This window comes from Papaver somniferum, unplaced genomic scaffold (genome assembly GCF_003573695.1).
Source record: "Papaver somniferum cultivar HN1 unplaced genomic scaffold, ASM357369v1 unplaced-scaffold_154, whole genome shotgun sequence".
Classification (NCBI taxonomy): domain Eukaryota; kingdom Viridiplantae; phylum Streptophyta; class Magnoliopsida; order Ranunculales; family Papaveraceae; genus Papaver; species Papaver somniferum.
The window spans coordinates 9,300,057-9,322,854 of NW_020624820.1; the positions used below are offsets into that span (position 1 = coordinate 9,300,057).

The 22,798-nt window shown below is 37.4% G+C and overlaps 1 protein-coding gene and 1 long non-coding RNA gene across 2 annotated transcripts; one reads left to right on the forward strand and one right to left on the reverse strand.

Annotated features, from left to right (window-relative positions):
* Positions 1–6,194: 6,194 nt before the first annotated feature.
* On the reverse strand, positions 6,195–7,686 carry LOC113336819 (WEB family protein At4g27595, chloroplastic-like). Its single transcript, XM_026582492.1, has one exon. It carries the CDS (start codon positions 7,533–7,535, stop codon positions 6,195–6,197), a length of 1,341 nt encoding a protein of 446 aa, XP_026438277.1. The 5' UTR covers positions 7,536–7,686.
* Positions 7,687–20,055: 12,369 nt separating this feature from the next.
* On the forward strand, positions 20,056–21,174 carry LOC113336768. Its single transcript, XR_003354009.1, has 2 exons — positions 20,056–20,150; positions 20,903–21,174. It is a non-coding gene; the product is annotated as an uncharacterized LOC113336768 (long non-coding RNA).
* Positions 21,175–22,798: the final 1,624 nt, after the last annotated feature.

The following is a 22,798-nucleotide window of genomic DNA, read 5'->3' on the forward strand; positions in this document are numbered from 1 at the left end:
GAACCTCAAAAAATGCATCATCCACATTCGGAACATTCTTAATTCCAGAGGCTTCATCCTCTTCTTAGCCAACGGAAGTCTCATCCATACATGTCTCATCTCTGGAGATATCATCATCAATACACATTTCATCTCTCGAAGTGTCATTAGCCTGAGTTGGACATCTTTGCGAAGTAGCTGTAAAATTCACACTGCATTCTACTTCAGTATATCATCCGAATATGAAATTCAACAAGATGATGAAGTCATGCAAATGGAAATGATAGCATCTGCAAAAATGGTAACTCTTAACTCTTACCTTTTACGCTTCCACTAACGATAGTGATAGTAATGGTAGAGTTAACACCTCAAAAATCGTTCGTCTCTTAGAAATCTACAAAAACGAACGAAACTCAAATTTTCACAAAATCATGAACATTTCTACTGTGTGAACATTCACCATGGAATTATGAGAACTAAAACATTACTTCATCATAAATAATTGTTTACTTTGAACATCGCTCAAAATCAAACTTGTTTTTGAAAATATATGTTTACAAAAATATAAACGATAATTCACGTTTTATCTTTTGCGAGTGATAACTCGCGCTAAAAAAAAAGACACACTCTTTTCCGTGAGCATGTCACGGTTTTGCATACAAAAATATTTTTCGTGGACAGACCACGATTTTATATAAAAAAATCTTTTCCTTCGTATTGTCATCCGTCTTTAAAACGAAGGTTTATTTCAATTTTGTGAAAGATCACACATTATAAGATAAAGTTTTGATTTACATGAAAGCTCATAAAATTTTTTTTATCCCTAGACACAAGTCCACATATAAAAATTAAAACTTTTTTCCTTCGTGCTATCGTCGTTCTTTAAAACGAGGATTTATTTCGGTTTTGTGAAAATTCACTCTTTCTATGATAAAACTCTGGTTCACATGAAAGCTCATAAACTAAGTTTTATCATTGGACCTAGGTCTACATATATGAAAAAAAAAATCTCTCATAAATCAGGGATTATTATTAGTTTTCAAAAACTAACGATCAAACGAACATACGTTTTCAAAAACAAGGGTTTTCAACAAAACTCACACTAATATATGCACATGTATATATAACTCAAACATGAATCAATTCATGAAGCTCATAACATCAGCAAAAAAAAAAAAGACTCACACTAATATATGCACATGTATATATATCTCCGAACGGATGATCGGCGGCGACTGCCGGCGGCAAAGTTCCGGCGATTTTTTACCTTCTTCCTATGATTCGAGCATGAGGGAGATGGAGGGGTCAGGGTGCTCGTCGTGAAGTAAAAAAAAGGGATTAATTCCCTTTTATATCTAATTTTATTTCCAAAACCTAATTTCACAAGGATTTCCTTATTGGGCTCGGCCGGCGAATCCTAAACGACCAAGGTCCCACCGTCCAAACCAGCGGTTCAACACCAATTTATGTTCATCAAACGATGCTTTATCATGCCACTGTGATCTTCATCCAAGTCATGGTTTGCTCGTACTATCAAAATCCGGTAGCGTCTTAACTTACGACTAAGTTCAATTACTTATATTGTTTATGACCGGAAAATCACCATTCAATGCTGACTGAGGAACATGGCTTTCCTCACTAAGCAGGGGTCTTAATTTAGATGGTGGATTTTCGACAAAGGCTAAAATCGTAAACCCATAATTATACGAACTTCTGATCCAACAATCAGACGTGAGTATTGAGACACGGGTCTCTCATCAAATCTCTGACTGAGAATACTTTCTCTCAGAGAACATGCAGATATGTAGTCTCTCGGCTGGACAACGACATATCTCATGAATAATGAACACTTCAGTAATTATTTCTATATATAATCACGAGATTGGCGACTCCTAGACAGCTTGCTCTGCTAGTATAGAGCGATAACTTCTTCAGGATACAAACAACAGTTTTCCCTGACTATATAAAGGATATGAAGCTCCAGCAAGCTCATGTCAGAATAATTAATGCTCCTAGACAGCTTGCTCTGCTAGTATAGAGCCATAAGTTAATTATTCCTAAATTTTTGGATTCATCCACTGAATTTTCGAAAATATTCAAATATTTTCGGAATATTTCGTTACTTCAATCTATGGTTCTTCCCAGCAGAATTTCATGGGTTAGTAATAAATATTCAACGCACGGGCGTCTGAGCTACCTCCGAGTAAGCCCCAACTCAAATGGTGTAAGTATACTCAACGATGATGCACTAACAATCACCGCATGAACGAGTATTTCAAAATACGAAGAAACGATGAACCAATGCAAAATAGGAAGGAAAATAATAAATAATTAAATATTGACCAAGGTGCTGAGGGATTGGGCTCACCGGCCGGCCGGCCGTGTCGTGGCCAATCCCACGCCAGTTTTATATTTTATCATATTTTTTGTTATTTTCCTTGATCTTATGAAAATCCTTTCATTTGAACAAATATCCTTCGTTTTGAGGAAACTCCTCAGTTTCATGGTGTTTCCTTCGCACCAAGGAAATAATATAAAATTGGGAAAAACATTATGGGGCCGTGATTATTGGCCAACCGGCCATGCCTTGATCCCGGCCGGCCCCACACCTCATGGTTCCTCCTTATTTTATTATTATTTCCCTAATCTCATGAAAACTCCTTAATCTCATGGTATTTTCATAAAACCATGAAAATATAATATAAAATTAGGAAAACTCGTGGGACCAGGCCCAACCGACCGACCATGCCTCAGCGGCTCCCACACGCCCTTTATTTTATTATTATTATTTTAAGGTTTCCTTGATCCCATGAAATTCCTTGATTTCATGGTATTTCTTCCAAATTATGAAAATTCCTTCAAATCATGGAAGATAATACACAAAAATTACATAAAATTAGGGAAACTTGTGGGACCGAACCCAAGCCGGTCGGGCATGCCCTAGCTGGCCCCATACGCCTTTATTTTATTATTTTAATATTATTTGCTTCCTTGATCCCATGGAAACTCTTTCATTTTAAGGAAGCTCCTTAATTTCAACAAAATTCCTTGATTTCATGATATTTTCATAAAATCATGAAAAATATTATAAAATAAGGAAAAGGAACCATTGGACCGTGGTCACTGGACGGACGGCCATGCCTTGGATCCAGTGGTCCCACGCCTCATATTCCTTCATTTTATAATTATTTTCCTTCATCTCATGAAGTTTCCTCAGTTTCAGCAAAACCCTGATTTTGTCATATTTTCTCAAATGGTTGCTCAAACGCACGCCAGAAAATATCAAGATTCTCAGGACTGAGACACAGACGTGTTGACGACGTGAGAATGTTACCTTGACCGACCAGGATTGGCTCTTTGGCTAGCAATGAGCCGGTCCCACGTATTTTCATGATTTGACCTAATTTGTGCAATTGCACGTATTAGGTCCAAAACTCTTCCAAATAATTTTGGAATTTCATAGAATGATCCTCAGTCGATCCCGTGACCACCCAGGGCCGGTTTCATGACCCCTTGGTCAGGCCCTCACCCCTTCATAATTAATTAGGTTTTATCACCTAAGGCTCAGACGAGCATTTTTCGAATAAATGATTAAACCAACATTTAATCATTCTTTCATCAACAAATCACCAACTCTTCAAGATACCTTGGTGTTTACTCACATGAGCATATGTGCGCTACGTGGTCGATCCATGGTCTCATGTATCCGATCCCTCTTTCATTCCATGGTTGATTTTGAAATAAACCATCAATTGGTCATCAATTGATCAAATTAGGGTTTCTGAGTCCAAGGATCATAATTCCAGATTCAAACACTAATAAATTTACGACGATCTCATGATCAGTATTCTTATTAATTATGCTTGGTTCAACTACCAGTATTCTAATTAATGCTTTATTTTGGTCACGCTACCAATAATTCATCAGACGAGCAACACTTGCTCAGATAAGCAATATTTGCTCAAATCAAGGAATATTGGTTCAACTATCAATATTCAACAATTCATCGAATGAGCAATACTTGCTCGCCTCAACTATCAACGTGAGAATTATACCTCTGTCTCAACAGACACGTTCAATTCATGAGTTTCAGAACATTTTGCAAAATCATGTTCAACTCAGCAAATACATGGACTCATCGTCCCATAAAGTCATGAAGTCAACAATTGAGTAATTAACCACGAGACGTAAATCGTATCACATGGGGGATATTAATTAGGGTTTTGGTCTGGCGGTCTACGACACGTGTGTTCATACACACGATGGAATGTGAGCAAGTCGTGCAATCAGTTGAAGGAGTTAACAAAGTAGTGGATGGAAAATCGACCAAGTCTCCGCACGATGAGCAACTGGTTTCAAACACGATTTTCATTTCCCCACTCTTTGATTCCATCAACTGTCACACTTCATGGGATCATGGTGTCTACAATTCCAGCAATATAAATAAGTCTATGAAATCATGATTGAATATATAACGATCTCACGTCTCACAGACAACCCGAGATTAACTCAACATCTGAGTAATTACTCTCAACAGAGATTCAATAATTCAGAACTTATCTTATTCAGAATTCATAACACACCCACAATCTTTGATTACCATTGATTCCACACATTTCTCAGCTCCCTCCTACAGATCAACCCATCCTCTCTTGTGACCGAATTTACTCTGGAACAACCATTGTCTTGGTTTAGGCCGGAGTACTACAGATTGATCTCTCGAATTCAAAGCATTCCCTTCTTGCAGTGCATCTGTGTGAGGTTGAACATTCGCTCGGTTCAAGGAGTCTCCTCCGTACGGTCGTCTCCTCAATCCCGTGAAAACCAGCAAATCATTTTGCCCCATCTACAGAGCTCAACTACACTTACTATCCTAGTCCGAGACTTAGTTATAAGAGACTAGAAATCAAGACTTATAGTTTTGATCACTAACATTGACAAACATGCTTGAGATAGCAACGCATGCGAGTTTGACTGAGCAGTGCTCTAACAATATGAATCCCGAATTCAGAACCTTACCTTTATCTCTGGTGTTTCATCTGCAACAACTTCTTGATCACTTGTTTCGTCTGCTACTTCAGGTTTATCCTCATTCTCAGGTAACGCATATTGCTGCATTTCCATAACAACATAACGATTCAAACAATATGTTGTAAATCATTAACAATAATGAGAATCGATGGTACCTGAGCTAGGCTGCAGCTTTTCTCTTTAGTAACTTCTGTTATTGTTTATTACTCGTGAATTTTGGTTTGTCAGATACAAAAGCTCTCTAAATTCTGATTCATTTTGATGAGCAAGTGAAATGTCCACAAGTATAAGCACAATGCATTATTTTACTGAGGAACTGAGAGAACGTGGTAAAAATTTCTTCTGAGCAAGTAGGAAGTGATGTAAATTAAAGACCACAAAATCTCTAGATTAACGCAACAAACCGTGTCTACAGGGTCTAAAATCATGTAAATTAGTTTAGAACACAAGTCAAATAAAATAAAAAACAGAAAACAAATAAATTAAAAACAACAGAATTATGCCTCCACACAGGATCGGACTACGGACCTCCAGTTTACAAGACTGGCGCTCTACCACTGAGCAAGAAAGCCAACATGTTTTGTTGTGCATCCGTTTTTATATTGTCTTTTTGTCCAACATTTGGACTTTGCCAACACTTTTTGGCTCATAACTCCAATAAGTTTCAAGTTTTGCTTGTCCCCTGACATGGTTGAGCTCAGCTTGCAATAATATACAAGTTATACAACTAGAACTTGAACTCCAACATGTACGTGTGTTAAAGTCTTTTCTTTGAAAGCAGACGCATAATGTATCTTGATCTTAAATAGCTCATGAATAGCTTGGTGTGTACTCCATTCATCTGGTCCTAGTTTATACGATCAAGGAAAAAAAGACGGCGTTTAATAACCCAGAGCCATTTTTCATCAGGATGTTGCAGTTCAACAGTTTTGGCAATGAAGGAATTGAGTAATATACACGATGAAATGAATAACATTCAGCCATATAATTAGGCAATGCTTAGACTACATATTCATATAACTTTCACTCAATTACATAACGAAATGTACAGACTATACGTATAAGTTTCAATCTCCAGAATTCAGGCAAACAAAAGCTATACAATGCCCTTGTAATGGATTGGGATATATATTAAATGTATATGCCAAAAAGAGAGAGAGCTAGCTAGCTAAACTTACAAGCACTTAACCAATGGATGGTTCCCTCCTGTGGAAGCTGGTTTTCCTAATAAGATCACCAAATCGCCGTAACAACGCCTTCTTCTTTCTTTGCGAGCTCCCGTTCCCAATCATATCATCGAGTTGACTCCCATTTAGATTCTCTAAATCTTCCAGAGTTAACATTTTTCCGTCATCCGCAAAATTCGAAGGTGGTGTTTTCAGAGGAGGCGTTTTATGGTGGTTGTTATGGTTTGGTGGTGCAACTGGTGAATCCGCCACGTCAAATATCGAACCTTTGAGCATTTCCTCCTTTTCAGGGTCCTCTTCTACATACATGGACTTGTGGTAGTTGCTATGAGGGACTTTCATTTCCTCTAGTTTCACAGAAAGAACTTCAGTTAGTTTCTTAGAATATGAATGTTCCTTGAGAATAGAGTTTGAGTTTTGTACTTCTTTCAGTATTTCTCCAAAATATTGTTTCTCCTCCATCGTCTTCGTTCCCATTGTCGATGATGCAGAAGAGTTTAACAACCTCTTCAACTCCTTGATATTCTCATGTGTTGCAGATTCCTTGATTCTAAGGGCCTCGTTTTCTCTAGAAAGACTCTGCAATATATAATCTTTCTCCAATAGTTCGTCTTTCAAATTGGTGTTTTCAGCTCGAGCAATCTCTGCACCTTCCTTTGCAACTGTCGACTCATTTATGGCTTGTTTTAGTATGTCCCTCAGCTTGCAATTCTCATCCCTTGTTTTCAGTGCTATACTTTCCGCGGATTTCGTTGATTCTGCCAGTTTATTTTTCCCTCTTTTTAAAGCATTACTCTCCTCTTCAGCCCTCTTGATGCAATTGACAAACCCAAGTTCTCTTTCATTGGAAGACGATATCGATTCGTCAGCTTCAATTTTCAGCCTTTCAGCTTCATCTTTAAGCCCGTCTCTTTCTTTCTTGACTTCATCCAACATCCCTTGAAACATATCCTTAGTGTTCTTCAACGCTTTCTTTAATCCTTCGACTTCTTCTCTTGCATTTTTAAGATCGGATTGGGAAGAGCTGAGCTTCTCCTTATTTTCATTGTTTTCTTTTGAAACTTCAATCACAACTAATGCAAGTTCATCCATTGTCGTCCTGCTTTTCTCTTCTGCTTCAGTAGCTAACTTCAACTCACTTCGGAGCGTAGTTTTTTCCTGACATAACTTATCCAGTTCTTCCTTCAATCTATCGCCCTTAGATGATGCAAGTTCTTGACCCTCCTTAGCATGAACAAGTTCCTCTTTCGCAACGTGAAGCTTAGACTTGAGAGTTTCAACTTTTTCTTTCATAGTATCTGAATCAACCCTCGGCGTCTCAAGATCCTTATGCGTCATCTCAACATCTCTTCAAGTTTCCGCAACCAAATCCTCCAAATTCAAAAATTTCTTCTGAAGAGAAATAACCTCATTCTTAGCTTCTTCCAGCGACACCTTGGTTTCCTCCAGCTCTTTCTTCTGACAATCCACTAAGTCTGCCAATTTACGCTCCTCCTCCTTCGCTTTCGCAATTCCACCCTCAAGTTCATGCACTCTTATCTGGCTTTTGTCAGGATTTTCTTAGGGAATCACTGACAACCGCGGAATAACGGATCTTGAGATATTATGATGAATAATAAGTAAACCAAGCACAAGCAACTATAATAATACGAGAAAGATAAATCAACTCACAAGACACAAGATTTATAGTGGTTCGACCAATACATACAATTTGTATATATTGTCTACGTCCACTTTGAGTCGCACCAACTCAAATCCACTATGAAGAAAAACGATTACAACGTCGTGTGAATCCCAGCAAACCCTTGGTTACACCGCAACAATTACCCGAGACGATAACCTTGTCTCTTGTTCCTCACCAATATGCTCTCACAACGAAACCCTAGCTTTAGACCTAAAATCTATACAAGAAATCTCTCACCGATCTCTTAATCGTTTTCTACACAATGTACAAATCCTACAAGGCCTACCTATTTATATAGGTTACAAACTTGGCCACCAAAAATTCTAGCCGGTTTAGGAAACCCCTTCCCTAAATAACCACGGCTAACTTTAGGAAATAATTAATTAGTCTTCAATAACTAACAATCTCCCACTTTGAATACTTATTGATTGTCTTCCATTCTTCAACTTTGGATTGACGGTGCTAAAACATCTTCCTTGTTAGTGCGGCTCCCCTCCCAGATCCTCATTCTGAGAGACCAACTAAAGCCTTGCATAGCTTTAGCTTGTCTGATGTAACTCCCTTGGTAAACATATCCGCCGGATTCTTCGAACCAAGAATCTTCTCGAGCTTCAACTCTCTTTCTTCTAAGAGATCCCGAATGAAATGATAACAGATATCTATATGCTTCGTCCTAGCATGATAGGCTGAGTTCTTGGCTAAATGTATAGCACTTTGACTGTCGCTAAACAAAACATTATCTCCTTGTTCCTTTCCCAACTCAGTTATAATCCTTGTAACCAAATCATCTCCTTGCTCGCTTCCGTCACCGCTACATACTTCGCTTCCGTAGTAGACAATGTCACCAACTTCTGTAAACCTGAGTTCCAACTCACCGCTACATACTCCGCTTCCGTAGAAGTCTCTTCAACTTGTACTTCTCTGCCATAAGAAACATCATGCTCTTCTTGTTCCACACTTCTTCCAGAAACATCATCAATATCGATATACAACTCCTTATCGACGTTGCTTGACCTGACATCTTCAACTTGTGTTGTATTCCTTTCCTTGTACAGCTCATTCTCATTAAAAGTGACATCTCTACTTCTAATAACTTTGTGACCCTCATAGTCCCAAAGTTTATACCCAAAAGCGTCAATTCCATAACCAAGGAATATACACTTCTTTGCTTGAGCACCTATCTTAGACCTCTCACCGGGACTAAGATGAACATAACCAACACAACCAAAAACTTTCAAATAGGAAAGATTTACCTTTTTTCCAGTCCAAACCTCCTCTGGTATCTTCATATCTAATGGACTACTAGGTGTCCTGTTAATTAGATAAACAACCGTCTCTGTTGGATGTGCCCAGAAGGTCTCGGGAAAACCAGACTGCAACCTCATGCACCTTGCACGTGCATTCAACGTCCAATTCATACGTTCTGCTACTCCATTCTCCTGTGGTGTCCTTGGAATTGTCCTCTCCAAACGAATTCCATTTGTAGCACATAACTGTAAGAATTCTGTTTTGTCATACTCACCACCGTTGTCTGACCCTAGACACTTCAACTTCAGACCAGTTTCTGTTTCAACCAAAGCTTTTCACTTCTTAAACACTTCATACACCTCGAACTTATTCTTCATGAAGTAAAGCCACACCTTCCTTGAGTGATCATCAATAAAGGTGACATAATACTGGAACCCGCTGTGAGATGCAACATCAATTGGTCCCCATACATCCGTGTGAACCAAATCAAGTTTTGCACTTCTCAAGTCTCTTCCTCCTCTGCTGAAACTAACTCATTTTTGCTTTCCAAGAACACAGTCTTCACAAAAACTCATATCAACAGACTTCACCTTAGGTAGATATCCTCCCGAACATAGAATATTCATGTTCTTCTCACTCATGTGCCCTAATCTTCTATGACATAAGTTAGTGTCTTCACCACTACTAGACACTGCTAAAGTAGTTCCATCTGAAGTCCGGTATAGAGTATCGACTCTAACTCCACGAGCTAACACCATAGCCCCTTTCTTTACTTTCCAAATGTGTTTCGTTAACACAACTTCACAGTCATCATCACAAACTTGGCCCACAGACACCAAGTTCTTCTTCAAATTTGTAACGTGCCGTACATCCTTCAATTTCCATGTCGAACCATTTACTTTCAAGATCACATCACCCAAACCGATGATGTCGCATGCTTCGCCGTCACCCAAGAATACTTGGACATAATATCCTTATTTATAAGAGATCATAATACTCTTATCACCTGTCGCATGGAAAGAAGCTCCCGAGTCTATAACCTAAGACTCATCTTACTTGTCCTCAGAGAGTAGTAGAAAACCTTCCGTAATCATCTTCTTGTTATCAACAAGGACCTTCACCGGTTCCGCAGCTGCAACTACGTTGACCTCTTCTTGATTACCTTTGTTTCCACCATTATTAGCACCATTGTTTTCCGGAAAATCACGCTTGTAGTGTCCTACTTTCTTACACGCCCAACACTCAACAACACCTCTAGGCCGGGATTGAGATCTCCCCCTAGACTTTCCTCTAGACTTCCATATAGTCTTGTTGTTGTTCCTATTTGAACTTCTGCCTCTATCTTCTTCATGCATACTTAAGGCCGAGCTTGAAGAACTAGAAACATAACCTTGTTTTATTCTTCTCTCCTCTTCAGCAATTAACATTTGTTGCACATCATCAAGCTTCAACTTCTCGCTCCCTGCGGAATTGCTAATGGTTGTCCTTGCAGTCTCCCAACTCTTTGGTAATGACGACAACAACCGTAAAGGTTGAACTTCATCATCAAAAGTAATACTAACTTTTGAAAGCTGAGAAAAAATTGAATTAAACTTCCCAAGATGTGCTGAAATCGCTTCGCCTTCTTGCATCTTCAGATTAAATAATTGTTCACACAACATAAGCTTTCACGAGGCTGATGACTTTTGATACAAATTTTCAAGTTTATTCATAAGATCCTTCGTACTAGTTTCCTCTTGTACGTTATTGTAGACTTCCTACGTTAGACATCGACGGATCACGGCTACACACTTGCGATCAAGAGTTGTCCATTCATCATCTTTGTGTGCTCCGTTTTTCGCAACTCCACCCAATGGATCATCAAGGTCTTTCTCATATAGGTAGTCTTCCATCTGAGACTTCCAAAACGCAAAGTTCTTCCCATTAAAAACTTTAACCCTAGCTACCGTACTTTCGTTATTATCACCCATAAATCCCACTGAAATCGTACTACGATAAACCCTAAATCTCTAACCCGAGCTCTGATACCAGTTGTCAGTATTTTTTTAAGAAAATCCTGACAACACTGACAACCGCGGAATAACGGATCTTGAGATATTATGATGAATAATAAGTAAACCAAGCACAAACAACTATAATAATACGAGAAAGATAAATCAACTCACAAGACACAAGATTTATAGTGGTTCGGCCAATACATACAACTTGTATATATTGTCTACGTCCACTTTGAGCCGCACCAACTCAAATCCACTATGAAGAAAAACGATTACAACGTCGTGTGAATCCCAACAAACCCTTGGTTACACCGCAACAATTACCCGAGACGATAACCTTGTCTCTTGTTCCTCACCAATATGCTCTCACAACGAAACCCTAGCTTTAGACCTAAAAGCTATACAAGAAATCTCTCACCGATCTCTTAATCATTTTCAACACAATGTACAAATCCTACAAGGCCTAACTACCTATTTATATAGGTTACAAACTTGGCCACTGATAAGCACGAAAGTGCTACATTTTATACCCATATTTATATTAGATAGGACTCAATATTTTTACTAATGACACTATTTTAGTGCATTTGCAGAAAGTACAAGTGAATTCGATCATCCAGAGAATAAACATCAAAATGTGAGACTTAATGGTGAAGCGAGTCGATGTCAGCACACTAATGCCACCTAAGATTGGTCAAGAGTGACTTTATTATTGTTAGCATAAGAATGGAAGAATATCACCTCCATGACCACGTGCAAGTGAAGAAAAAGGAAAGATTAATATATCTTGTCCTTACATAAGTTCTCTTTCTATATTTATATAAAGAATCTGAAAGAATATTTGAAGCCAACTGACATCATTTTGCAAATACAGTTAAGGTGGGACCCAGAACATGCAAGAAAATATCATGCTTTCTAAATGAAATTCATATACTATGGAAAGTGGAGATTCGGTGATACTTTACAATGTCTCGTCATATTATGACACGCGACACAACATCATTGAGTGAATTTATATTTTCATGACATGTGGCAGACTTCTATTGGGAGGTGATGTGGCGACGAAGAAGAAAAACGTGAATTCATTTGTGAGCTATAATTATGCGTTGTTTTAAAATATACTAGGGGGCGCCCGGCCACAGAGATGGAAGAGAAAGAGGAGAAGGATTTTGGAGTTCTGTTTTCGATTCTTAGTTTTTCTTTAGCTAAAGTTTGATTTTAATATGTTTATGGTTTTTGAGAAAGCCATGTCTAGCTAGAGTTATGTTAGGGTTTGGGTAGAAACCAATTTAATTGTGTAAACTCTACATTTATATGCTCAATAATGATTTAAATGACTAGTAGTTTTTCTTCATATAGCTTGGTATTTTATTGTTCATGTGATTTTCTTGATTATTTATGCTTTTGAATTGATATTTCGTGCTTCGGTTAAATCCCTAGACGTGGTATGCAAGGATAGATAGGTAATGCTTTAGAATCACTACTCATGAAGCGAAGAAAACTAGAGCGGAGAAACAATATTTGAAAATGCATGGAATAGATTTTTAAAGATTAGTAGAGTTTGCATAATTAATTGGTGGAAACCGAAAATCCTAACAACCTTCTATCATTCTGTTTTTCGTTAAAATTATTTATTGTTTCATTTTGTTTCAAATTTCTGAAAACTCATTAAACATTATCTATTTGATTATTTGGTCTTGGTATTAGTTAGAAGTAGTATTTTCACACTCCTCGTGGGAACGACCTGTACTTGCCATTGGCCTTACAAAATGAAAATCCAAAGCTAAATGCTTCATTCTGGTGTGAAAAAAAGGGTTAAAAGCAAGAGCTATAGAAATTTTATTGTCACTGTCCACAGAAGGAGGAACATGTAGAAAAATATGAAAGTATTTGAGAAAATTGCAAATCCATACTATCTCAGTTGTTGTAGCACCCAATGATTTGTACTCAGCCTTAGTCGAACTTCTTGAAATAGTGGCATGTTTCTTAAAAGACCATGAAATAGGATTATTTGCAAACAAAACACAATAACTACTAGCACTCTTTATGTCTGTAGATGGGGCAGAACGAGTTGATGGTTTTTACGGAATTGAGGAGACGACCGTGCGAAGGAAACTCCTTGAACCGAACGAAATGTTAAACCTCACACAGATGCACTGCAAGAAGGGAGTGCTTTGAATTCGAGAGATCAATCTGTAGTACTCCGGCCTAAACCAAGACAATGGTCGTTCCATAATAAATTCGATCACAAGAGAGGATGGGTCGATCTGTAGGAGGAAAGCTGAAAAATGTGTGAGATCAATGGTAATCGAAGATTGTAGGTGTGTTGTGTATTCTGAAAATAAGATAAGTTCTGAATGATTCAATTTCGCTCTGTTGAGAGTAATTGCTCAGACGTTGAGTTGTTGATCTCGTGTTGTCTGTTTGACGTAAGATTGTCTTCTTTTCAATCATCATTCAGAGACTTATTTATATTGCTAGAATTATAAACACCATGATCCCATGAAGTGTGACAGTTGATGGAATCAAAGAGTGGAGAAATGGAAATCGTGTTAAAACCAGTTGCTCAACGTGCGGAGACTTGGTCGATTTTTCATCCACTACTTTGTTAACTCCTTCAACTGATTGCACGACTTGCTCACATTCTCATCATGTGTATGAACACACGTGCCGTAGACCGCCAAACCAAAACCCTAGTTAATATCCCCATGTGACACGATTGATGTCTCGTGATTAGTTAGTCAGTTGCTGACTTCATGGGACGATGAGTCCTTGTATTGTTGAGTCGAACATGATTTGAAAATGTTCCGAGGCTCATGAGTTGAACATGTCTGTTAAGACAGAAGTATAATCTATGAATAAACGTCGATAGTTAACGTGAGCAAATATTGCTCGATGAATTGTTGAATATTGATAGTTGAACCAATATTCCTTGGTTTGAGCAAATATTGCTCATCTGAGCGAATGTTGCTCATTTGATGAATTATTGGTAGCATGACCAAATAAAATATTAATTTAAATTCTGGCAACTGAACCAAGAATAATTAATAAAATGTTGACCATGAGATCATCGTAAAATTATTAGTGTTTGAATCTGGAATTATGAACCTTGGACTCAAAAACCCTAATTCGATCAATTGATGATCAATTGATGGTTTATTGAAAATTAACCACAAAGTGAAGGAAGGAGCGGCTACATGGGGTCATGGGTCGACCATGTAGCGCCCATATGCTCAAGTGAGCAAATACCAAGGTCTCTTGAAGACTTGTTGATTTGTTGATGAAAGGATGATTAAATGCTGGTTTAATCATTTATTATAATGCTCGTCTGAGTCTTAGGTGATAAAACCTAATTAATTGTGAAAATATGAGGGACCAACCAAGGGGTTATGAAACCGGCCCCGGGTGGTCACGGGATCAACTGACGATCGTTTCATGGAATTCCAAGTTGTTTGGAAGAGTTTGAACCTAATATGAACAAATTAGGTTAAAATGATGAAAATACATGGGACCGGCCTCTTGCAAGCCAAAGAGCCGACCTTGGTCGGTCAAGGTAGTATGCTCGCGTCACCAAAGTGTTCGTGCCTCAGTCCTGAGACTTTTGATATTTTCTGATGTGCGTTTGAGCAATCATTTGGGAAAATATGAAGAAATCAGGGATTTTTGCTGAAATTGAGGAAACTTCATGAGATGAAGGAAAATAATAATAAAATGAAGAAATCATGAAGTGTGGGACCGGCTATGGCCAAGGCATGGCCGTCCGGCCAATAAGCCCGGTCCCATAGCATTTTTCATGATTTTATTATATTTTTCACGATTTTATGAAAATACCATGAAATCAAAGAGTTTGTTGAAACTAATAATAATAAATTAAGGGTGTGGGACCAGCTTGGGCATGGTCGGCCGGTTAGGGCCCGATCCGGTGAGTTTTCCCTAATTTTATGTATTATTTCCATGATTTGAAGGAATTTTCATAATTTGAAGGAAATATCATGAAATCAAGGAATTCCATGGGATCAAGAAAATATAAAAATAATAATAATAAAATAAGGGGTATGTGGGACAGGCTAGGGCATGACCGGCCGGCTGGGGCCCGGTCCCACGAGTTTCCCTAATTTTTTATTATTTTTCATGGTTTGAAGGAAATACCATGAAATTAAGGATTTTTCATGATATTAGGGAAACAATAATAAAATAATGAGGAATCATGAGGTGTGGGACCGGCCAGGATCAACGCATAGCCGGTTGGCTAGTAAACATGGTCCCATGATATTTTTCCCAATTTTATATTATTTCCTTGATGCGAAGGAAACACCATGAAACTGCGGAATTTCCTTAAAATGAAGGATATTTGTTCAAATGAAAGGATTTTCATAAGATCAAGGAGAAAAACAAAAATATAATAAAATATAAAATTGGGCGTGGGACTGGTAACGGCGCGACCGGCCGTCCGGTGGGCCCAGTCCCAGCGCCTTGGTTATTTTCTTTCCTATTTTGCATAGGTTCATCGTCTCTTCGTATTTTGAAATACTCATTCGAGTGTTCAGGTGCTCATTATTGTTGAATACACTTGCACCATTTTGGTCGGGGCTTATTCGATAGTGCTCAGATGCCCGTGTGTTGAATATTTATTACTAACCCATGGAGTTCTGCTGAGAAGAACCATAAATTGAAGTAACGAAATATTATGAAAACATTGAATATTTTCCAGGTATTCAGTTAACGAATATAATGATTTAAGAATAATTAATTGATGGATCTATACTAGTACGATCGTCTAGGAGCATTAATTATTCAGGAATTGAGTGATATGAGCTTGTTGAAGCATTATATTTCTTTTATATAGTCAGGGAAAACATTGTTACATCCTGAAGACGTTATTGCTCTATACTAGCAGACAAGCTGTCTATGAGCCGTCTAATCCTGCAATTCTATATAAAATTGATCATTGAAATTGCTCAATATTCATGAGATATGTCATTGCCTCAGCTGAGATACTTCACATCTATATATACTCTGAGAGACAATATTCTCAGTCAGAGATTCTTGTGGCATGAGCTTTCACGCTTTCGATAAGAGACATGAGCCTCAGTACTCATCTGATTACTGGATCAGGAGCACATACAATTATGGGTTTACGATTTTAGCCCTTGTCGAAAATCCACCATCTACACTGTCATCAATATTACCAGCCCAATGTACATCTGTGTAACCCTGTATAGCTGTTAAAACCTTTGTAAAGAACAAACCATGTCCATGTGTGCCTTTAACATACCTTAGAATCCTCTTAGCAGTTAGAAGATGAGAAGTAGTGGGACACTGAAGATGCTGACAAATTTGATTAACTACATAGCTAATCTCATGCCTGGTTCAAGTCAAATACTGTAGTGAACCAAATAAAGACTTATATTCAGTAGCATGTATAAACAAATTTCCATATGAAGTACTGAGCTTGAAATTATCAGGACAGGGAGAAGAATAAGGCTTCACCCCAGTTATATTTGTCTTGCAAAGGAGATCCAAGGCATACTTAGTTTGACAGAGAAAAAGACCTCTGGAATTTCTCTTAACCTCCAAGCCAATAAAATAGTCCAAAGGACCCAAATCTTTCACAGGAAAAAGAATACCTAGATGTTCAATGATGGCGTTGCAGTGACCTGAATTATTACCAGGGATGATTATGTCATCCACATATATACCAGAACAATAGTCAATTTTGAGCCTAATTTCTAAACAAATAAGGAAGAATCTTCAAGAGAAGGCTTGAAGTCAAGACTGACTAATACATCAACAAGTTTCTCATACCAAGCTCTTGAAACCTGTTTCAACCCATATGGAGACTTGTTAAGCTTGCAAGATGGTTGTTTAATGTAAGTAGGCATTGCTGATGTCAAGTTGTTTAATGTTCCAATCATAATTCACAGCTAATGATGGAACAAGTCTAATTGTCGTAGGTTAACAACAGGGCTAAAGGTATCATTATAGTCTAAGCCATCGAGATGGCTGTTCATAGGACGTGAAAATCAGTTCCACAAGTATTTTCCTGGTTCTTGGCATTATACATGGACCAGAGAACCTTTGCAAGTGTTATTCTTCATGCGTAGAGGAACCACATTGCAGTAGAGAGTGTTTTTTTTATAGGTTTAGAGAGAATAATCTTGTAAGTCCATTGTTTAAAATTAACTTTTTAATCTTCCCTTTAAGTTAATGAAAAAGAATTTATTGGCTTAAATTTGTTTATGTGTTCTATTGGATCGAAAGTACTCCCCAAGTTCTGTGAAGCATAGCATGACATTAAACCCTCATTGTGTTAGAGCACTGCTTGGTCGAACTCGCAAGCATTGCATATCAAACTTGTTTGTCAAGTTTAGGTTATCAGAACTATAAGTCTTGATTTCTAGTCTACTTATAACTATGTCTCGGATTAGGATAAAATGTGTAGTTGAGCTTTAGACTTCACGGTGTTCTTCGATTGAAGACGAAGATCTACTAAGGAGAGATTGGAGGAACTTCATCAACAAAAGGTATGTGGAGACTAAAACTTATCTGTCACTCAAAAGTCTATTCTATTATATCTCTTATTGAGACAAAGTCTTATAGCTATATAGACTTTCATATTATACACATTTGATATTTCGAGCTGAGTTTAGCTCGCTTATCTATTTCTCGAAATATGTGTTGGAAGATTTTTGGTTTAGCTACATTCATCATTATTCTTGACTAGTTTAGTTGGAAACAATTTATTTGTTGGAAACTAAATAATAAGTCAAAAGATGATCATGTGGAAATTGCCTTGAAACATCTCACATGATTTGTGTGAGACAATCATTTCATGTCGACTCAGAAAGTTTCGTATTGATTATTCGATCATTTGAAAATTGCTTATAATATAATGATTAGTGTGAGACATCCATTGTCGTCTTCTAAGAATGTTTCAATGATTAAAATGGGAGTTTAGAACAAAAACCCTTGTCTGGATACATCATAGTATGCGTACCTAGTATGCAAACTGTTGTGGTATGATTCAGGTCCGGAAACCAAGTTTGCATACCAGAATGCGAACGGTTTTAACTGAAAAATCCAAGCTCGCATACCAGTATGCGAACAGTTCTACCTGAGTTAAGGTACGAGACACCAGTATGCATACCAGTATGCGAACTGCTGGACAAAGACCAAAGTCCAAAAATTTAGTTGGTATACCAGTTTGCAAACTTAGTGGTTAAAGTTCTAAAATCGGTTAAGTATGTTTTCATATTGAATGCTTTTTTACTAATCTATCTTAGCTTTGATTGAAAGCAAAACCTGATTTGAAAGGTTGTATAAGGGAGAACTCTAGCAACTGGAAAACCGAATCCCCACACTTCTGCGTGATACTAGTTACGTACTAGAGACGATTCCCCTTTAGCCTAAGTGTTTCCTAAAACCATTATAGGTTGACGACTTGAAGACTTCATTGGGATTCTGAAGCCATACCCAACTATTTTCTCTATAATTGCGTGATCTGATCTTACTTGTTCTTTCATATTGAGTACTATCTTCTCTAAGATTAACTCGAAGTTTATCTCTGATAGGTAAGATATAAAAAGTAATCACAAAGCACTTCGTCTCATTCTTTGCGGTTCCACAATAACTTCTTCTACTACCATATAGTTAAGTTATTGTGAGGTGATTGATATTTCTAGGATTTTTTTCTGGAATATAAGTCAGGATTATCAATTGGTTCCCGTGCACCTTGATTTATCATAAGACGGAACAAAACTTCATAGGAATTCTGTGGGAGACAGATTTATCTATTAGAATAGACTTATCTGTGTGAGACAGATTTGTTTATAAGTCTTGACTTTGGGTCGTAGTAACTCTTGGTTATGGGTGAAATTAACTAAGGGAATCAAGTGCGTAGAGTCCTGCTGGGATTCAGAGACGCAAGGAGTGCGATTGTACCTTAATTGGTGTGAGACTTGGTTAGGGATCAACTACATTCTAGTATGAAGTTAACTTGTAGTAGGCTAGTGTCTGCAGCGGCTTAATACAATGTGGTGTTCAATCTGGACTAGGTCCCGGGGTTTTCTGCATTTGAGGTTTCCTCGTTAACAAAATTTTTGTTGTCTGTATTATTTCTTTTCTGCATTATATTTGTTTATATAATTATTTTTGGATAGAAATTGATTGACACTTAAACATTGGTTTTTGATACCGTTCAAGATATTCTCTTAACAATCAGTTCATGGATTTCATCATGTTGGATTGCTGACTGATTTTAGAAAGAGATATAACTCTTGGATATCTTTCCTTGATTGAGTCTGACTGTCTAGTTAATTCTCTTGGAATTTTATTGGAGCTAGTCCATACAGATTGCTAAACGAAATATTAGGTGTGGTTGTTAGACTCCTGTTTTTTCACCTTGTAGTATCGGCTGTAATTGAAGGAAAAAAAAATCTAAGTAAGTGTTTCATTACATATGTAGTATCGGCTGCAATTGAAGGGAAAAAAAATCTAAGTAAGCCTTTCGTTACACACTCAGCGTAATGTGGTTATTTACAAAGATGCAAACTTATAAAGCTGAAATACGAATGTGTCGCTGTATTTCCGAGGCATAGTTGCGCAAAAATTTGCTTAGAGCATTTACAGTAGGGCGGCCAATGGATACCCGTTTACCCAGAACCGGACCGGACCCGGGTGAATCGGGTCCTGGTCTGGGTACCAGAACTGCACCCGTTAGTGTTTTTCGGGTCCTAACGGGTAGACCCGAATAGACCCGTTAATAATCGATTCCTACCGGGTCCTACCCGACGGGTACCCGCGGGTAATCGGGTATTGTAATAGCAGTGGTTTTTTAAGGTTAGTTTTGTAAAACTCGAGGGAAAATAATTTCCATACATATCGTTCCTACTTCTTCATAACTCGGAACATTTTACCAGATCTAGTTTTTTTCTTCTTCCGACTGCAGCAAACAATTTTCTCGTTCCTCTCACTGATGATCGATAATCAATTGATTTAATTCTCTGATGCGATATAGATTGAAAGGTATACTACTTGCTAGCTATTTATGGTTTGATTTATATATTTTCAGCTTGTTTACATTTGTTTAGGGAAATTCTGAATTGGGGTTTTCAAATTTTTACACTCGTTTAGGTATTGTTGCTTACTATCTATTGAGGACCTGGGTTGACTATTGGATTTTCTTTTAGTGAAATTCTGGAATGGGTCTTGATTATTATTTTCTTAAGTGAAGATAAACATGGGTTTTAGTTTTACTCATTTGGTTTTAAGTATTTTTGTTATCTAGATTTGTTGTTATGCATGTCATTCTAATCTGACCATTCTTATTTTTGGTTTAAGTAAATTTGTTGAGATGATGAATATGGTATGCTTTTTTGCTTGGATGTCTCATTAGATGTTTGTTTTTTTTGATTTAATGATTTTTTTTTACTTCTTGTGATGTATGCTTGCTAAAAATAAGTTTATGTTGGTAGTCAATTTAGACCTACATCCAAGGAAAGAACTAGTTGTATCTCGTGGTAATTAACTAGGAAAAATAGAAAATCAATTGTGATTTATCATGATTGTTTTATTTGATGTTTATCGTTAACGCTGCAAAATGTCTGGTCTAGATTTTAGCCTTTGTATGGATTATCTTTGCAAGAATGTGTAGGCTTCTTTTTCTCTCCAGTTTTAATAAGGCAGTTGATGTTTCGTTAACAAAGAATGGTGAGAGACCTTAATAACTTAGATGATCAGGCAGTAACTGAAGTAAGTGTTCATGTGCATTCTTACAGGTTCACTGCAGATGAGACTTGCAGAGAGTACATGAATAAAATCATATGGTTATAGAAGGAGAGTGATGGATTTAACATCCATTAAACTACTCTCCTTTCGTAGTTTTGTGACAACCTCTTTAGGGGTATCAAGTTATCAACCACCATGTTGGTGGTGTATTTCGCAGTTCTGTAACAACCATTTTAGGAGAATCAACTACCATGTAGGTGGTGTATGCGGCTTAATTGAATTAGATTGGATTAAATTGAATTAATTTTTGATGTTATGCAAACTTCCCTTCGTTGTTTAGTTTACAACATGCAATAGCTAGAGTTTTAAGTCTGAAATGTGATTTTTAACTCTGTTAGATTTTGACTGGAAAAGTTCAGTTTCATATTATGAAAGAATATGTTAGCAATGGAATTGTTAAACTCATTACTTTTCATGTTACAGTAGGACTGTTTAGGATTTATAAAGATATTCAAAGAACCGATATATACCCAGACCCGGTAATTACCCGTAGTATTTATAGGGTCCAGTTCTGGGTCCACAAAATTGAGAACCGACCCGGAACTGATTCAAATAAACGGTTCCGGTTCCGGGTAGTGTACTACCCGGACCCGATGGGACCCGTTGACAGCCCTAATTTATAAGGGTAACCATTCGTGTATCAGAGCACATATCGTTTGGAGCATTTGCAGTGACAACTTATGTTGTGGGAGGGTATTTAAACAAGCTTGGAACTTGTTCTTTTGTCAATGGTACGCACGGTAGGTAGGGGCACCATTATCTCGGTCTGGGGATAACTGACAAATTATAATGAGTATAATTTTATTTTTACTTTTTCAATCTAAACCGTTAGATTAATTTCTGAATGGACGGTCAATTTCGGACATCATCGGTGATATAGTTATGCCAGGATAAAACCCAAGGGATTTCCATTTCCATTTCCAGCCTTACAAGGGTTTAAAAATCCAAGGAGTAGAAGAAGAAGAAGAAAGCTTTCTGTATCCGAGGTTAGTTTTGTTTCTGCATCCGATTTTAATCAAGTTTTGTAGATCAAAAAATGACTCTTTGAATTTGTCTCTTGTTTTGTTTAATTGGGGTTTTAATTCGTCGAGATTTAGGGTTTAGTCTTATTGATTTTGATTAGTCCAATCGGTAATAGTTAATCCCAAGCGGGTACAATACCTACGTCACATTGAATGAAATTGGATCGATTCTAGCATTTTTCATTTTTTTCTGGCGCCTAGTAGTACTAGTGCTTTACCACTAAATATATATCCAAGTGGATTTCTGTAAGGACTCTCAAGCTCGTCAACGCTATTAGACCAGTCATGAGACGACTAAGCCGTTATTGACCCGATTAATCTGAGACGAACGTTAATTAATAAAAATTAATCTAGCAACGATCTAGTTACAAAATTAGTATTACTAGATAGGTCTCGAAAAGTTGCGAGATAGATTACTCGAACGTGTCAATCGGATATCGGACGAAGAAGATTTTATCAGATTAATGAGAAGAGCACAATAATCATTTTTGCATCTAAACCGCCTGGCTGCCCTTATCATTTATCTGGGTGCCTTTATCATTTTCTTTGGCCTTATCAACCCAGATCGAGCAGATAAGCTCATTCTTTCTTTCTTCTTCTCTTTTCTTTCTTCTTCTTCTTTATTTCTCTTCTTCTTCTCTCTGTTGATTTTGATCGCAGAGATTTATCCTCTTCTGTTCGAGATTTTCTTGTAAACCTTGTTGTCTTGATGAACTGGGGGAAGAGATGTTATTTCTGAAGTTGAGTTAGTCTTGGAAAAGCAGAGATTTGGGTTGGTTAATTTAGGGTTTTGTGTTTATTGATTGTTCTTTATGAATCGTTTCGTTTTAATCGACTATAGAGTGGGTTTGTGTTTAATTGAAG

Coding starts and splice junctions, on each gene's coding strand:
- LOC113336819 (XM_026582492.1), bottom strand. CDS start 7,535: ATGACGCATAAGGATCTTGAGACGCCGAGGGTTGATTCAGATACTATG.